This window comes from Diorhabda carinulata, chromosome X (genome assembly GCF_026250575.1).
Source record: "Diorhabda carinulata isolate Delta chromosome X, icDioCari1.1, whole genome shotgun sequence".
NCBI lineage: Eukaryota > Metazoa > Arthropoda > Insecta > Coleoptera > Chrysomelidae > Diorhabda > Diorhabda carinulata.
In genome coordinates this window covers 65,196,067-65,215,299 of record NC_079472.1, presented here as the reverse complement: position 1 = coordinate 65,215,299, position 19,233 = coordinate 65,196,067, and the positions used below count along the sequence as shown (strand labels likewise).

General features: G+C 34.5%; 1 protein-coding gene across 1 annotated transcript; it reads right to left on the bottom strand.

Moving 5' to 3' along the window:
* Positions 1-352: 352 nt before the first annotated feature.
* LOC130900779 (facilitated trehalose transporter Tret1-like) lies at positions 353-17,238 on the bottom strand. Its single transcript, XM_057811649.1, has 3 exons — positions 17,129-17,238; positions 10,569-10,970; positions 353-1,565 (listed from the first exon to the last, which is right to left on the bottom strand). The coding sequence occupies exons 1-3, from the start codon at positions 17,169-17,171 to the stop codon at positions 550-552; spliced, it is 1,461 nt and encodes a 486-aa protein (XP_057667632.1). The 5' UTR covers positions 17,172-17,238; the 3' UTR covers positions 353-549.
* Positions 17,239-19,233: the final 1,995 nt, after the last annotated feature.

Below are 19,233 nucleotides of genomic sequence, written 5' to 3'. Positions count from 1 at the left end.
TGCTGTAATCACGTCTCTTAACAGTCTTCTCGCAAGGCAGAGGCTCAGCAGAGAATTGCTCCAGCTAAATAGTCGCGAAATCAGACTAGTAACCGACTTCTAACCGGGCACTGCCATCTGAGGAGTTACCTTCATACCACGGGCATCCCGGATGATCCGGAGTGCCTTTGGTGCATGGAGGAGGACGAAACTGCAGAACACGTTATCTGTAAGTGCCCTGCAATAACACGGGCGCGGTTTAAACACCTGGGTAAACCCCACAATCTGCCTAATCAAATCAAATGGTTCAAGCCAAAGCTTCTCAAAGGACATCAGCAGATTTATTGATTAGTTGTAGATTTAAAAAGAGAAAGAGTTTTTAAATAACATTTTAAAGTAAGTAAAAACTTTTTGCAATAGAAAAATAAAAAAAATTGGCTAGTGTTGTTGTGTAATGATCAGAATGTTTTTGATTTTGATTCTTTTAAATTATCGGTGACATTTTTTAATAAAAACTTGTTTCTTAACCATCCTCCTGATAAGAAATGAATGATGAATGATTTTGTTCATTTATTTTAATCGCTCCTTCTTATCTATAAATCCACTATTTCTTCTCGTAATTAATTTAATATTATTTTCACAATCACTATCAATTTTTTTCGAAGTTTTAAAAAAAACATTCTCTTTTAATAATTGTTGTATTTCCTCCAAACTTTTACCTCTAGTTTCGGGCACGAAATACATTATAACAACAGCCGTAAATACAGTCAAAAAAGAAAATATATAAAAATGTATATAAATTCCATAAGCTCTTCTTAACATGAAATAAACTTGGAACACCCCTAGAGATGTTAAAGTATGGAAACCGTTACAAAAAGCTATACCACGTCCTTTAATCCTAGTTGAATAAATTTCTCCCAGGATTACGAACGGTACAGTTCCCATACCTAATTTGAACACCACAGCGTATATCATAACGGACACCGCTGGTATCCAATTAACAGCTTGAACATTGTAACCTTTTTGGTTCAGATTCAAAAATATTCCTAATAGTAATAAACATAAAGCTGTTAGCATACTCGATACGAAGAATATAATTTTCCTACCGAATTTATCAATCGTCACAGATGATATAAGAGACGATATTAATAATAATACAGCGAAAATAATCGCAACTGAAGATGGTTTTATATAAACGGAACCAGCTTGATCTAGCATTTGATGCATATTCATCAAAACAACTTCGAAACAACTACACAATTTGGTAAAATCGAAAACCAAAACTATAATAGAAGCGTTTCTATACCGATTAACAACAAATAATTCTTTAAAAGCTCCTTTTTTGTCTCTCATATCGTTATTAATTGCTTCCATTATTTCTTGTAGTTCTTCTTCGACGTCTTCCTTCCCTCTTAATTTCTGAAGTGATTTTTTGGCTTGATTCACGTCGTTTTTCATACACAAAATATACGGAGTGTCTGGCATGAATGAAAATATCACTAATTTGGACATTAGAAGTCCAGCTGCTAAGAATGGAGGTGTGGAAAATGAGGTAAACGGTCCGATGCAGTACATTATAAGAATACCTGAAAAGATCGGTCTATTTTCAATTTATAATTTATAAAATTACAAAATCAAACATAAAGTAAAATTGAACAATTGTAAAACGCGGAGGAAATAAATGGGCAGCTTCACAAAAACTTGAAACCCTCTTTAAGACAAAAACCTATATACCTCGCAACTATTTCTAAACCGCTACAAGGCCCAGATTCGTCCATATTTGGCTCCCGAGCATACCCCTAGGAATTCTGGACTTGTCCAGTATAATCCCAACTAGAGCAATATTTGCAACACTTACTCGACGGGCAGACGTAGTTCATAAGCACCGAGTTCGCCTGTAGATGCCCAGAACCAATTTTATTGGGATTAATTTCTTTGAAGTAGTACAAACCTGTGGAATCCGCCACCAAGTCACTTCTTTATCGAATACTACAACATATAGAATTTTAAGATCGATGTCCACAAGCATCTTCACGGTAGGCACCACTGAAACTACTTTTTGAATAAAAAAATACTGAATATTTTTTCATTTTTCCAATCATAATTGATTATCTTATGTTAATAGAATAGTTGACAGGGAATACTGGATAATTTTTGTAAGAGAGAAATGAAGAAAAGGGTCTGTTAGACACGGAAGAGCGTTTTTAGATTCTTTGTTCTCTGATAGGGCATAAAAGTAGTTTAAGCTGCTTGTATTTATGTCTATATTTACATATATGATGTTGCAAGGAAAGAAACACGACAATCATATACTAGAACCATCTTCTTCGTTATTGATAGAGTCTGAATAAAGACCCGAAATGGGTTTTTTCAGACCACTGAAGAAGCTGCTAAGCATTTAGCTACAGTCTAGAAGATTCTAGATCAAGATTAATTGGATTAGCTATTTCCTCAATATGCTGCAACTTTCACATCCTTGATTCCAACATTCTGATAGCTCTTTCTATTGAAGATAATGCCGTCGCCACCAGGAGTACTTAACTGGTAATGAAAATTTGAAGAAGACTGAAAACGATCCAAAAAGAACAGAAAGTCACCAGAAGACGACATGGACTTCGGAGGAGAAAGATCACCTCGACTACCAAGGCGAAAACATGGGAATCATCCTGGATCAAAGATTGATGTTCAAGAGCTACATCTTAGTAGAAAAAATAATAAGATGAGAAAATGATTCATTAGAAAATGAACGAAATTAAAATGATGACCACTTTCCACGTCATCTGGTAATACTTATCCCCATTAAGCTATACGGATCTACAGCGTTGTAGATAGTCTCCATGTCCATTAAAACACCAGCCTAAGGCAAGCAGTTGTACATTAGGACCTTGGAAATTTACCGACAGTTGGATCAGAAGAAGATATAAGAAATCGTGATCGATACTACTAGGAGAAGATTTGGAGAAGTGAACAAGAGGCTAATTTGATTAGAGAAAACTGCGTCTATTGACAGAACCTCGAATTAGGGCATATTTAGCAATGGGTCTAACCTTTAAAGCCGATTTTAGTCTTCATGAAGACCTGATATTCAAAAAGAAATTTTGTAGAGCTCCGATAAAGCTCCAGCGCAACCATTTGAAGAAGAGGAAACTCTGAATCGAGATCAACTGGATAAGAGTAAGCAGGTGTAGTACAAGAACAGTGTTTTATCCGGTACGCAACAACATGCATGTCCTTAAGACAGACAACATTCTACAGGCACTTTACACAGAAGATAAGTACTGTTTTCGATACCAGGAGTACTGAACTGGTTATGGTAATGTGAAGAAGACTAGTATACAACTTGGTAAATCGACATCAATGAGGAAAAAACTTAAGCGTCATACAAAAAGATCAAGAAGACATTTGAAGACGACATAGACTTCAGAGGAAACCATCTGGAGTACTAAGATGAGTTATTCTTGATTAAAGACTGATGTTGAAGGACTACATCTTAGTGAGGGAAATGAGATGAAAGGATGATTGGGATAATTCATTAGAACACGATTCAAGCTGCAATGATGACCAATTTCCACGTCATTTGGGTCATAGTTACCCCCAATAAGCCGTAGGGAATAGCAGTTCAAGCCCAGCAAGATAGCATGAGATATACTGAAAGATGGATCAGAAGAAGATCCAAGAAATCGTGAATGATATTACCAGGATAAGACTCGAAGAGTTGAAAAAGAACCTGACTAGATCAGGGAAGACTACGTCTATTGGTAAGACCAAGCTTAGGGGCATCTTTAGCTAGTGCGAAAGATATATACGAGATGTTAAAACAGAAGAAAAAAAAGGGTAAAGTGCGTGGCGCTTCCGTAGAGAAGAGGATATATGGACAAGTAGAAAAGAGAGCCAACAGCAAAGACGATTGATGATCCAATTGGATGTGATGGGTCTAGTGTGTGTGTGTGTGTTAAGACAAGATATTTTCCAGAACGCTAGAGTGCCATAGAAGTTTGCTTTATATAATATTGTTTTTTAAGTAAACATATGTTGTATACGTATGAAATAAGGTTTTTGTTCCAATTTTCCAACGAGTACTTTGAAGAGACTGATTCGTTACAGCTTCTGTCCATAGGTCGAAATGGCATCACCAAGTACACGATATCTTTGTCTATCTAAATGGTGGAGACAATGTTTTGGGTGTTGAGAGTAATTTCTGGTACCAATTCGAAGATTGCGCCAGGAGATTTTGAGATCGGATATCGAGTAAATGAATTTCGATGGCTATTGGCAGTGAAAATCTTTCAAAATGAAGGAAATTATATTTAACAATCATAAGGATTGTTAAACAGACAACGTAATCGTAGTTTGGAGTAGTTGCTGACATTGAACCGACTCAAACTCCCATTAAAACATCGTCAGTACACTTTGGGAGACACCGGTGATGAATAAGATACAGAATGTCTTAATACACGTCTTGTTAATGGGTTTTCGATGAGCACGATCTTGTCTGCTGAGGGCACAGCCACGAATTTTTTAGAGTGGTGACGATGCACACTTCCATTGCATATTATCCTGCTTTATCTCTTACTCGAAGTGATGACATCAGCGACAATCCACAGGGCTAGTCGTAGATCCAATTCCTTTTGCGATTGGCTTCGGAATACACTGCACAAATACCTTCCGGTAAAGTGACAGAAAATATTCGCATTGTGACAGCCTTAATGGAAACAACGCTCGGATTGTGAATATCGGCTGGCCTTGCAGCCGTGAACGATTAAGATAGAGATGGAGGGATAACCTGAGACCTTACTAGACAAATGACAGAAAGATCAAATTTATAGTTACAGGAGAGAAACAATAATTTAAATGAGTTTGATTCTTTGGAATATTAGTCTCAAAAAGAAGCTGCCGCGAAGCTGAATATTCCACAGTAGACAATATGGATGGATTTAAAGCAAAGATGAACTTTTAATGCAAATTCGAAGCGCAAATAATTGAAAATCGAAAGTTTTTTAAGCTACAAAATTGTGTAATGGAAGAATAATTTGCAAACCGATTTAACATTCAAAGTTTTTTTGCAACTGATGGTTGCCTGATTAGGAGGGAAAAAACTTAAATTTCGACTACAAAAAGTTTTTTGGAGAAAAAAACCGACACATGGATGATTAACATGTCACTTGAACTGTGTGTAATTTTCATCGTGTACTTCTAGATTTTACTATATTTAGATATGAATAAAGGTACGTATATATTTGAAAGTGACAAATTTTCAAAATAATGAGGAGTTTAAAGACCTCTGCGTTATACAAATAAAATATGAACTACTTTTCTTATGATGGCACCGTTGGTTTTCTGGAGTAATTTATGTCACAACAAAATCCCCGTTGTTTGTCCCAAACGACAGATATTATTGGAGCATCTTTAATAACGGGTAATAAATTTGGCGTGATTTATTCTTATCAAAATGTCCCATTGGAAACTTTAGTAACATCAGATAAAATGAGAAGCATTCATTCTTGTCAAAAACATATTTCAATATTTAGGAAAATATTAAACCATAATTTCTATAAATTGATGTAAAACGATTTAACGAATTTTGTTAATTAGAATGCTGTATAAATTTATATAAGAATCGATGTTAAGTAATTCTTGACAAACGAAAAAAGAAAAGCAAATGCGCAGAGCATAAACGAAAAATTAACTGTGTAAAGGATAACAAGAAATCACTATTTTGAGAAACTACAATCGGCTAAACAATTACCTAGGACGCAATTTTGTTTTACTGATGTGTGGAGTAGTCAAAGAAAGCTTAATCTCAAGTTTGTGGGGTTCCACCCCTTGTCCCCTGGCCACCGTCTTAAATAAAGGGTTGAAAAGCTATATTTGACGATATCTCGCGAACTATTGTCCCTACAAAAAATTCGTACAGACATAAATTGTGGAAAATCGCTTTGCCTACAATTTTGTTTATGACACTTTTTGCCATTTTTGCCATTTGCAGACTTATTTGAAAAGGTATGAGTAAAAAAGTGCCAAAATTTTGTCAACAATTTCTTAAATCGCTCAATAACTTTTTATTTTTTGATTTTTCAATGAAATTACCTCAGAACAATCTTTTACATCGTTTTTTCGAGAATATTTTGAATTCCACTCATTTTTGTGGATCGTAGAGCGCTCCAAAATTGCCGGTCACCACATTATGCCAAAAACACAATATTTGTTATCATTTCAATTTTCTTCATTTTTTCTTTTCTTTTTCAGATTTTTCTCAACTGTGATTTTAATCATTGTTGTTCTTCTTCTAATAATTTCTGAAAGGTACCAAGTCGTTTTTGTTTAATACTTTTACTAGATCAAACAAAACCTCTGAAAATACAAACAGAAGTGATTCTGTTATTGATGGTGGTTTTTTATTGCATAAAGTGGTTTGGAATCGAAATTCGTCAGTACACAACATTCTTGAGAAATCTATTAGGCATGGACAAGAATATTATGGACTATCTTCAACGATAATATTTGATGATATCGCTGGAACAAAATCTTTGGAACGTCTGCGACGCACCAAAAAACATCAATCTACAGAAATTGAGTTTGATAAAACTACTGTACTAACTATATCACAAGAAAAAATTCCTGGGAATTGAAAAAAAAAAAACAAATCTAACTTAATATATCTTCTCAAAACTGCTTTTTCAGAGGCGGGTTTTCATGTCGACCAAGTATCAGATGCAGATCAACTCATTGTCTCTTCTACGCTTATTATATCTCAATCTCGTGATTCTGTCATTATTGCGGCAGAGGACATTGACATTCTTGTGTTGCTTTCGGCAGTAGGTAGAAAACGATCCAACATATTATTTTTAAAACCTTTTAAAGGTGGTGCATCAGATCAGTTATATAGCACTTCAGGTTTTGTTGTTTGGCTCAGAATTTGTTGTTTCTGGTACAACATCAGCAGCCTATAAGATGAGGAAACTTAAATTTACCAAAATTATGGAGAAGCATACAGAGTTAGCTGGTGGTGTCGCGCTTTTTTTGTGCTTGCGATATTAGCGATTTGCCAAAACTGACTAAAGATTCATTTAGCTTGTCATCACTACCTACAACCCAAGATACAGCTCGTTCAGTAGTGGCTTGAGAGATATTAAAGTCCTGAAGATTGGTGCTGGAAGAAGCAAACAAACATGTGGATGCCAATACAAGCTTCCAAGCCTCTAGCTACCCCGGAGCTTATGAAATTAATTTTCTGCAGATGAGAAGGAAATTGTGGAAGCATATGTGCCTGCAGAAAAGCTGTCCTCAAATGCTCTGCAGTATATCTATATATATCTCGCGAAATTTGCAGCAACATCATGAAAATATCAAAGTTAATAAAAGAAAACGAATTAGAAGATGAACTTCCAACTATGACTCCAATTTCAACTCCCGTCATTCCACAAACCTTTACTCTTGACACAGATGTAGATACTGATCCTGAAACACAACCTGGACCATCAAAAAGAATTAAAATAGACTTGGTAGTACAAAATTCCAGGTAAATTCAATCATTATTCCAATTTCTCTCACCTACAACTTATCTGTGGATTGGGCCTACTGGGGATACCACGTAAAAAAACGCGCCTACGGACTCTACCTCATAGTGGCGAGGAAAGAGTCGATTAAAATTGATAAATTATATATAAATATTAAAACAAATCTGTAAGAAGAAGAAAAATAAAAAAAATTGAAATCATAACAAATAATTTGTTTTTGTGATGGGCATAGACGCTCCCCGGCACTTTTTGAGCGCTCTATGAGCCACAAGAACGATTGTTCTCAGGTAATTTTATTGAAAAATCGAAAAATAAAAGATTGTTGATGAAATTTTCGCACTTTTCTGCTCATAACTTTTCAAATTCGTCTGGCAAAAAGTGCCACAAAAAAATTTTAGGCAAAGCGATTTGTCACAATTCATGTCTCTACAAATTTTTTGTAGGAACAGTAGTTCGCGAGATATCGTCAAAAATAGCTTTTCAACCATTTATTTATGATGGCGGCCGGGGGACATGAGGTGGAACCCACAAACTTGGGGTTAAGCTTTCCTTGACCCCCCAAACATCGATAAAATAAAATTGCGACCTCAGAAAAATGTAAGGAGGATTGTAACATTTCTATGGACTATGATTATTCATACATCTAAATTTAATTGTTTTTTATAACAGAAAATCCAACATTTTTCTGTTATTCTTCATATTTTCTCATCATTTTAATCATAATTGATCATTTAATTATTTGATGCCAATGTGACAGATCTCAAGGAAGGTCTTGATAAAGAGGGCATGAAAAAAGGGTTTCTTAGACCTGGAAGAGCTTCTTTGACTCTTTTGTTGCTTAATATAGCACGTAACTAATTTAACTGATTGATCGTATGTTTGAATTGACATATATGGTGTTGCATGGAAAGAACAATAACTTTTATTAGTACACCCAGATTCAATAGGTACCAATCTACTGAAACCGTTTTCTTGAGAATTAATCGAGTCTGCATGGAGACCTGGAGACCTCATATTCAAAATGAGATTTTTCAAATCCCTGACAGAGTTCTTAAGTAACTAGCTGAATTATAGAAGATTCTGTATCATGATTAACAAGTTCAGATCAAACAGACGTACCCCAAACAGCAGTTTTACCTTGGTACGCTACAACCTCCATGTTCTCAAGACAAAGTTCTAAGCACAAAAGATACTGTTAGAGGTTCTAGGAGTACACAACCGGTTCTGATATGACATCAATATGGAAAAGATTTATGCTGTATTAAACAAAAAGAACAGGAAGTCATCAGAAGACGGTATGGAGTTCGGAGTAAAAGAAATCTCCTGGACTACCAAGAAAAAACACCTGGAAATCATCGTAGATTAAAGACTAACGTTAAAAGACTACATTTGGTGGAAAGAGGGATTCATCAGAATTCGATCCTAGTTGAAATGATGACAATTTTCTACGTGATCTGCGTTTTATTTTTTCCATTAAGCTATATGCATCTATAACGATGAGAATAGCTATTCAAGTTCATCAAAACTTCAGTGGTACATACTGATAAATCTACCAGGAGTTGGATCAGAAGAAGATACAAAAAATCGTGAACGACGCTACCATAATAAGAAGATAAATGCTGAAGAAAAGACGGATTCAATCAGGGAAGACTACGTCTATTGGCAGAATCTCGAGTAGGGTCACATCAAGTGGATCCACCCTTTAAGACTGTTTTTGTTTGCATAAAAACTTGATACGAGTATTTAAGATGAAAGTTTCCAGAATTCCGATGAAGCTATTGAATTGATGATTTTAGTTCAATATCAACAGGCTCAGATCAAGCAGGAGTACCACAAGAAGTTGTTGCATATCTTCGACAACATTCTGATGGTTCTTTATACAGAAGATTCTGCCCTAGATACCTGGACTAGGATACAACGTGGAAAATCAACAATAATGTGAAAATTCTCAAGCAAAGAGAAATTCCTGCTATTCCTGAGAAAGTATAATCGGTAAAACATTGTCTAACCTTCCGTTTTTTGATATATATCTTGCCTTTTCACACACTCACACCAGCTGTTACACAGTACAATAAAGTCTATCTTCATTAATTATTGCAGTCGCTGCTTCAATCAATTTCGTGCATCCGGAATGTTAGCTGATCCGGAAACAAATCCAAACTATCTTAGATGAAGCCCCAAAGGTAAAAATCACATAGCGTCAGCTCTGATGAACGTGGAGGCGATGCAAGGCAAGTTCTATCATCAGGATTCTGAAGATAATCCAGTGGTGTTTAACCAATCGCGTACATCATTATGCCACTGAGTGACGCACTATCTTGCTAGAAATTGAAGTTCTGTGTATCATGGTACGATACACCATCATCAACAAAGAAAGTCTTATAAACTTTCCACCGGGATATGGCACAACAAACATTAATTTTAAGGGATTCTCATGTAGTGACGATTTTTTGTGGAAAGGCGATTCGTTGCTGAAGACAACATGACACGTAATCCGTAGCCTGTTGGCTTTAGAGCCTGTAAAAAGTGAAGAAGTGGTTGTGCTTCGTTAAAATCATCAAAACAGTTGACATAGAAATGACTAATTCGCGACTTGTCTTGCGAATTAATTTCTTTAGTCAACCGAACTCTTATTCGTTCCAAATTCTCTTCAATAACTCCTGACCGTGTTCTTTTCAAAGACTGCCGTTATTTACAGATGTTATTATCACTGTAGGATCAGAATCGAACACGATACGGAGCAAACGTTTTGCAGTAGTTACAGATTCCATCTTTGTAAAATGCAAAACGTTTTCTGTTAACTAATGGCAATTACTACTAATTTATGTTTTTAATCACAAAGCGAGAGAAATGAATTTATACACTCGGTTTAATATACTATCATCACTTTCTAGAATCTTCGATTCCTGAAAATCTCTAGTTTGCTATAAAAAACGTAAATGAAAAGAGCCAGCGCGTTCACCAAACTTTAGTTTCAACCCCATTTTAGAACAAGACCGGCTTCGCGGTCTATATCAGTGAACGAACTCTGAACATTGTGTAATTAATAATGTTGAAATTTGAAATTATTACCTATTATTACCATGATCTGCATAAAACTGGTGAGGAATCCCCTGATTTCCTTTTGAGCGATCTCGCCTATATAAACCGGCACGGATACGAAGCCCAAATTAGTGCCCATTCCCATGAAAACTCTGGCTACATAAATATATTCCTTTTTGTAGACGCATCCTATAGCGATCCAGCATAACATTAATACCGTAGCTGCTAGTAAGAGACACTTTTTTCTACCTAATTTATTTGTTAAATATGCTGTTATCGGTATAGCGATAATTACTCCAATTAGGAAGCACGTTTCGATCCATTCCGCTTGGTCTTGCGTCATTTGTATATGACTATTTTCGCTTATGAAATAGGGAATCATGGGAGCGCTCCAAGCTACCGTCATGCCATCTGTTATCGAGATTATTGTTGCTGTAATAACAAAAAAAGGTTTAACACGTTGCCGGATAGCAAAAGCAAATTAACACAATTTGTTTTCGTAATTTTTAGATTATTACAAGTATAATTTCACTCTTTCTTTTTCAATAAATTAATTAAGTTGCAGCTATAATAGTTATGTCACTAACAATTTTTTGTATACAACGAAGTATTTTTAGTTGTTTCACATGAAATGTGAGTTCATAATGAAACAAAAATAAATATAAATGGACAAAAAACCATTATGATTTTTTAATTATTACACATTATTTTCGTTGTGCCATGTTTCAAAACATGGTGAATTTTTGGAGTTTACTCCTTAAGAATCGATTTGCATATATAAGGGGCCCGGTATGAGAAAAATGTGAGGAGTAAAATCTATCGATGAATGACCTCGTTACGTTTTTGGTGCGCACCCTATGATGGGCAACTTTCTAATTTGTCAGTGTCAACATATTTATATCGCTGTTTTTGTTATAAATATCAATAATTCATATTGTTATTGTGAAGTTTTAATTTTTATCATTGTGTTCCGCTAAAGTGAACTGAGAGTATTTTCAAATAACTATGGCAGAAAGAGGTGTAGATGATATTGCCGGAACATCTAACAAACACGTGGTTGCAAGGTACGTTATAATTCATGTATTATATGTATGAGCATGTGCAATTTGTATTTATTAAATATTTTAATAATTATCGATGTAGTTCATATAAATATATATTTGAAAACAACACATAAAATTAGATAATCAACCCAATATGAATTATCGAGCGCATCCACATAAAATAGAAAATTTCTAACCTAACCAAAAATTAATTTTTTTGTCGATATCTATAAATTCTTCCACGTTATTATTCCCTATTATTATTTATTTTATAAATAATTTTTAAATATTAACAACTGTAGTCAATAATTCGATAATATTATCAGAAAAATCGACAATATTTTTTAATTATAATAATGTTTTTATATAGTTTTCTTTCGAAAAGTTATTTTTTAGTTTATTTAAATAATTTTCATGTACTATTTATTATTGTATGTAAAAGATTTAGTGACATCATTATCATTTTATAACCATTTTTGTTAATTATTGAGATAATATTATATTTTAAATGAAAAATTAATTATAATAATTTAAAAAAAATGTTTATAAAAACCTTTTTTTATCAATTTTCTCAAAGTCGGTTAAAATATTTATAATTATGCATTTATAAATTTTCTAATTTTTTTTTATATTTTTTTGTGACTAGGAAAAAATCTAAACCTCCAAAAACTCCAGATGAGAGACACCGAGCTTACAGATTTAAAAAAAATTAATGAAGGAACTTAAGTAGTAAACTCCAGTCTTGCGTCGGAGCTGACATACACAATTTTTATTTAATATGTAATTCTTGCAGCTTTAGGATGTTTTCCTCCTATATCTATGTATGAATTTGGGGTCTCGTTTACACTGCGACCCTAAAGATTATTGTGTCCTCTTATCTTGCTGGGATACCGGAGAATCCAGCTGATCCATCAATCCCACTCCTTTTAAAAAGTCTAGAATGTGGGATGGCTTCCTTTTCCAGAAATTTTCATCTTCTATTTCATAAACACCCAGGTGTAGTGCTCTGGAGCTCTTCAGTGTTATACACTAGAATGTTGATAGAGGTTTCGTTCTTTGTGCAACAAAATCTGCACGCCGCGTTATCTGCTAGGTCTAGCTAGGTATTTTTTGAGGCGACAATGCCCCAATAGAACTCCTGTTAGTACATTGTTCTACTCTGGTTATAGTATCCCAGAAAAGTCTTTGCCCATCTCAGCCCTCGTAGGTTGTTCCAATAATTGATTTTGCTCTTATCTACCTTCTACCTTCCACTGAACACATTTCTGAATTCCATAAATTTCTGCTGGAAAAATGCCTGGTGCGCTGTCCAGGTGTTTGGTTCAAGGCCCGTACACTCCTATTCCAATTCCGTCTGCTGTTTGGGAACTGTTTTGGGAAATAATGGAGATATCAATTGTTTTTCGGGAAATTATAATACAAATTTGGACAAGCAGGTCTGATTTTCAACCGGAATCTCAAAATACGTATGTTCCCTTTGCTTCGGCTTCACATTAAAGTTAGACTACTCAAAAAATTTTTGAAAGCTATGAGTGTAGGATGCAAATATTTAAGAAAAATCTTTTCCAATTTAAAAGAGCGCCACAAATTACAAATTTTATAGAAAAGGTTACCACGAAAGAGCTTGAAACTTGTATTCCAGAGTGTCGTAATTGATTAAATTATTAATATCGACACTACAACTGATTTTAATTGGTACAGTCGTTTAAGTGCTTATAAAATAGAACAATACAACGATACAACAAACTCTTATAATATTATTTTTTAACCACGGCGGCGCCCCCCGCAACGCGGCGCCCAATGCGACGGCCCTACATTGAATATACTGATGTATTAATCAACAACTTTAAGACATTATGTGCTTAAAAAAAGTATGCATTAAAGTTCAGTGCCGATTTGCCGTCCAAGTAAAATCTTCTCTTACTTTAATAAGAAAAAAATTGCTGGCGATTTGGTGACATACAAATCCGTTGATTCCATAGCAAATCCCGATGATGTAGTAAATTATCCAACGGAGTTTTTGAACTCTCTGGAGTTACCAGGATTTCCACCACATAACTTGCAACTCAAAGTTGGTACAGTTATTATGATATTGCGTAATTTGAATCCACCGCGACTTTGCAACGGTACTCGCCATCTGTGATACATAACATGTACTACAAACCAATATTTTAAGTAGATGGTGCTGTATGTGAAAAAAGATTTTCCCGCTTTTCTGTTGAAATTTTTCCTGAATTTTCTTTGCTATGAACCTCACGGACTCCGAGACCTTTCCAACGAATGCAAAACCGTGGAAATCGGTTCGTGCGTTCTGGAGTTATAGCGTCAGGAAGAAAAACCTGACTTATTTTTATATAGTAGATTTACCAGTCAGCATATCAAATACATAGTTAAAACCATGTTTTCTTCCCATGAAATAATCATTAGAATTTTCTCTGATATTTTTTATTTTGATAATTGATTATTTCGGTTCTGCATCTTCAACTTTTTGGGTGTTTCGTACCCGGGTTTAGCCGGTCCTGTTGAAGTTACACCAATTTATGCTCTGATAATCAAGTGATAAATAAATAATTCAATGTCATGTAATATTTTTAGAAAGTCCAAAATTTTACGTATCGGCAAAAAGATACTTTAAGCTATAATTAAACATAAAGATAAATTATCGACCAGCATTACCATAACGTGATATATGTTTTAACAAAGTTTTAAAAAAATTTTCATATTTTCGAATTTGGTAATTAGTCACAAACGAGTTTTAATATAGAAAATGATGTAATTTTGGAAAGAAATGTACCAAGCGAACCAAATAATATCCAAAACATTGTTTATTTTGTGTTTTTTAGTGTCGAAGCGCAAACACAAATAGCTCACTAGTGGAAACATACATTTCAAAGAAACTCGCCGAGTTCGAAGGTAGAAAATTGATTTTTTTTAAACAACGAAGACTTGAGGAACCTTCGAAAGACTCTGAAGACTTCCCCAGGTAGGCGACTGTCTTTACGAGTGGCTCCAGTAGCACAGGAGAAGACACATGCTAATCGCAGGAGAAATTCTTCAATAAAAAACTTTTCTTAAAAAATTAAGAAGGAAGATTTTCTTGGAGAAATTCAATGGTAATGTAATGGTGATGCGGTAGAATCTTACAAATAAATTAAAAAAAATGCGATAAAAAAGTCATAGTTAACACCATATGAAACTTATAATGCAAACGAGAGCAGCTTGCTTTGGAGCCTCTTACCGAAAATGCCTTCGTTTGTCGTAGAGAAGCAAGTGCACCAGATCGCAAACTTGCCAAAGATCTGATAACTTTCATGCCCTCTTCTAAGTGGTACACATAAGCTTAGTTATTGTAAAGCTAAGATAGCTTTCAGATGTTGTACAAAAACCAGAGCAAAGCGTGAATGATGATGATTTCAAGAGCAATTCGTCCCATCAGTGAAACAATTTCTTAAGATGAGGAAGCTGCCATAAATAGCTGTCACTTTTCCAGCCAATGGATCAAAAGTTTTATCAAAAGACAGCTATGAAAATATTGTTCACATTCTCCAAGAAACAAATTTAAAAGATGTAGTTTTTTCTTTGGCCAATTCATGAGAAAAAACTTTGGTTTGCTCTTGGGGTCAGAAATTTATGGTTGCTCTTGGGGTAAGTTATGGCCTTACATGAAGCTTTTGAAAGAATAGAAACTAGGAGAAGAAGACAATGAAGGTTGCTCAGAAACCGATATAGTTAACGACTTTCAAGTTGAGCTAGGGAATTATTGCATATATTAATTGAGCGGTGGTTAGGTGTTAACAATCGAGGACGTTTCTGAGTGGCTTACCGGTGATGCTCAGAAAAAACACCAAATGTTCATGGATAATGTAGATGTAGATGTCTTTGAAGCAGAGGAGAAAGAGGAAGCAACAGCATCGACGCTGATGAAAAAACTAGATTTTAGGACTTCAATTACCACACACTTCTTCGAAAACTGTTTTCGGTTTCAACAATTTGAACCAGCTGCGCATACTGCTAGGAATATTATAAACCTGTTGCTTGAAATTTCTAACGTTTGTCGGATTTTAGAAAATTCAGATTTACACCTTGACCACCTAGTTCGCAAGAGTTAATTGCGTTTTATTGGGATATTTCTTCTTTTTCTTCAGCATTTTCACTTGCGAGTTCGCTGTTCTTGTCTTTAATTTCAGAGCTGTGTCCATGCAAGTTTTTCATTTAAGAGCTGGTTTTTCTCTACGTTTTCTTCCCGAAGAACTCCATTCTAGTATTCGTTTCGGCCACCTTTAGGTACTCTCAAAAGTTGCCATATTTCTGCAGATGTCAGTTTTTACGTCTTCAGTAATAAGCAGTTGACCTTCAATCTCTGAAGACGATAACTTGGTTATCGAAACGCGCGTCAGACAGTGTAATCGTGAGTGTTAGTGTAGTGGTAGTGTAACTAGGGTGTTTAGTAGAAATATATGTCAACAAAGCAAATACTATGATATGAAAAAAGAAAAGGAAATGTTCGATTTTTCGTCCATCGTATATACAAAAGAGAAAATAATCAAAATTCAAGAATACGGAGATAAGGCATCATATTACGAGTATCATTTCACCTCTATATACTTTTCCCTTCTCACATTTTCACAACCAAAATTGTTTTCGCATTCGTTGATAAATTTTTGACCAATAAGAAAGTAATTATGGTTGTCGAAAAATTTTGAAATTTTTTAGTGGGTTGAAACTGACTGGAAAATGTGGCATTTTAATCTTTGGTTTAAGCTTTTGATTAACAATCTCCAATCAAAAGTTTTGTCACTTTATAGATCTATTTTCGTCATTACTTTCTAGGGTGAAGAAAGGAAGAAAATCTTTTTTTTTTTCCATTTTAATATAAACTTAAAGGCATGATTAACATTTAAACATTTTAGACCACCAAAATAACAACGTGGTTCATCGTAGATCCTGGAAAGAGCGCACAGAATACGTTCTTATATCCAAAATGACGCTGCAACAGTGTGAATAAAATGTTCACTTCACTGAGTTGTTTATCAAAATATTACAAGGAGATTGCAACAAATTTTCTTTTAGAAAGAGATAATATTATTATTTAAATTATGTAACTGTCAGCTGCCAAGCATTGCAGGCCTGTTGCACTATAGGCCCCACAAAGTCTGTTTTAACCATAGAGTTAATAATAAAAATAGAGGTTTGGAATATTGTACAAGCAGGCTCAAATCAATCTCTAACTTCTCTACTCTATTCTGATTGGATCGCCATGACGTCAAGTAATCAGAAGCAAGAGGAGAGGGATAGAGAATTTTAAACCGATGCTCTATTATTCTCTTTCAATAGTACATATTTAATATCAACTCTATGGTTTTTGAAATATCTTACGGACGTAACTTAACTTTAAAATATTTCCATGACATAAAATAAAATTAAAAACAAGAGTACTATTGAAAAATGAAATCAAATTATATGTAATATTTATATAAAAAATTAATACTGATGATATCGTGAAAATTCTTATATGAATGTCTTTTTTTGAGTACATATGTAAATTACCTGCTATGCTAACAATAAACTGAATGTTTTTTGCACGAGCCATTGAAACTGTAACTTCAAAAATAAAATAACAGGCTTAGTATTTATCTGTATATAAAACGAAATTGACTATTTAATTTAATATACTTTTAATTATTTTTAGACTGTAGGGTCGATTTGCGCATCAATAACTTGAAATTTTTTAAAAAACAATGAGGGTACTTATGTATCAAACTATATAGGTACTGATGAAGTAATTAATGAAATATTTCCAAAAAAAAATAATAGAATTACTTGAGAAATGAAACAGCTTCCAAGCATGAAAAAAACACGGTACAGAACTTCCAACCTGATTGCAGATATTATTAGCGCTGGTGACTTTAATGTATATTACGTCTGATAGTTGAGTTTTTACAAAAAAACTGTTGATAATGGACGAGAAGCTGAAAACCTTGATCTGTACAACGCGACTGTATAAGCACCATTCGAAACGTCAAATTACAAATTAATTACAGCAACGTGTGAACTAGGAATCCAAACCCAGGATCCACCTAGACCATCCAAAATTAGAATTATAGTTTGCTTAAATGGGTGTATCTAAAGGATTTTCTTTCTATGTTTCTCTGGAATGACGTTTGCTTTAATTGCAATGATTTGTAAGTGTGTGCAAACGATATTTCGGAAGTAATCTTGACAGAACTGATGATAATGGACGAGAAGCTGAAAACCTTGACCTGTACAACGCGACTGTATAAGCACCATTCGAAACATCAAATTTCAAATTAATTACAGCAACGTGTGAACTAGGAATCCAAACCCAGGATCCACCTAGACCATCCAAAATTAGAATTATAGTTTGGTTAAATGGGTGTATCTAAAGGATTTTCTTTCTATGTTTCTCTGGAATGACGTTTGCTTCAATTGCAATGATTTGTAAGTGTGTGCAAACGATATTTCGGAAGTAATCTTGACAGAACTGATGATAATGGACGAGAAGCTGAAAACCTTGATCTGTACAACGCGACTGTATAAGCACCATTCGAAACATCAAATTTCAAATTAATTACAGCAACGTGTGAACTAGAAATCCAAACCCAGGATCCACCTAGACCATCCAAAATTAGAATTATAGTTTGGTTAAATAGGTGTATCTAAAGGATTTTCTTTCTAGGTTTCTCTGGAATGACGTTTGCTTCAATTGCAATGATTTGTAAGTGTGTGCAAACGATATTTCGGAAGTAATCTTGAAAGAACTGATGATAATGGACGAGAAGCTGAAAACCTTGACCTGTACAACGCGACTGTATAAGCAGCATTCGAAACGTCAAATTACAAATTAATTACAGCAACGTGTGAACTAGAAATCCAAACCTAGGATCCACCTAGACCATCCAAAATTAGAATTATAGTTTGGTTAAATGGGTGTATCTATAGGATTTTCTTTCTATGTTTCTCTGGAATGACGTTTGCTTCAATTGCAATGATTTGTAAGTGTGTGCAAACGATATTTCGGAAAAAATCTTGACAAAACTGATGATAATGGACGAGAAGCTGAAAACCTTGATCTGTACAACGCGACTGTATAAGCACCATTCGAAACATCAAATTACAAATTAATTACAGCAACGTGTGAACTAGGAATCCAAACCCAGAATCCACCTAGACCATCCAAAATTAGAATTATAGTTTGGTTAAATGGGTGTATCTATAGGATTTCCTTTCTATGTTTCTCTGGAATGACGTTTGCTTCAATTGCAATGATTTGTAAGTGTGTGCAAACGATATTTCGGAAAAAATCTTGACAAAACTGATGATAATGGACGAGAAGCTGAAAACCTTGATCTGTACAACGCGACTGTATAAGCACCATTCGAAACGTCAAATTACAAATTAATTACAGCAACGTGTGAACTAGAAATCCAAACCCAGAATCCACCTAGACCATCCAAAATTAGAATTATAGTTTGGTTAAATGGGTGTATCTAAAGGATTTTCTTTCTAGGTTTCTCTGGAATGACGTTTGTTTCAATTGCAATGATTTGTAAGTGTGTGCAAACGATATTTCGGAAGTAATCTTGACAAAACTGATGATAATGGACGAGAAGCTGAAAACCTTGATCTGTACA

Bases quoted from the DNA above. Each gene is read 5' to 3' on its own strand.
- LOC130900779 (XM_057811649.1), bottom strand. From the start codon at position 17,171: ATGGCTCGTGCAAAAAACATTCAGTTTATTGTTAGCATAGCAG. The intron at 10,971-17,128 runs GTAATTTACATA...TTGTTATTACAG, and splicing joins GTTTATTGTTAGCATAGCAG to CAACAATAATCTCGATAACA. The intron at 1,566-10,568 runs GTAATAATTTCA...CGATCTTTTCAG, and splicing joins GCAGATCATGGTAATAATAG to GTATTCTTATAATGTACTGC.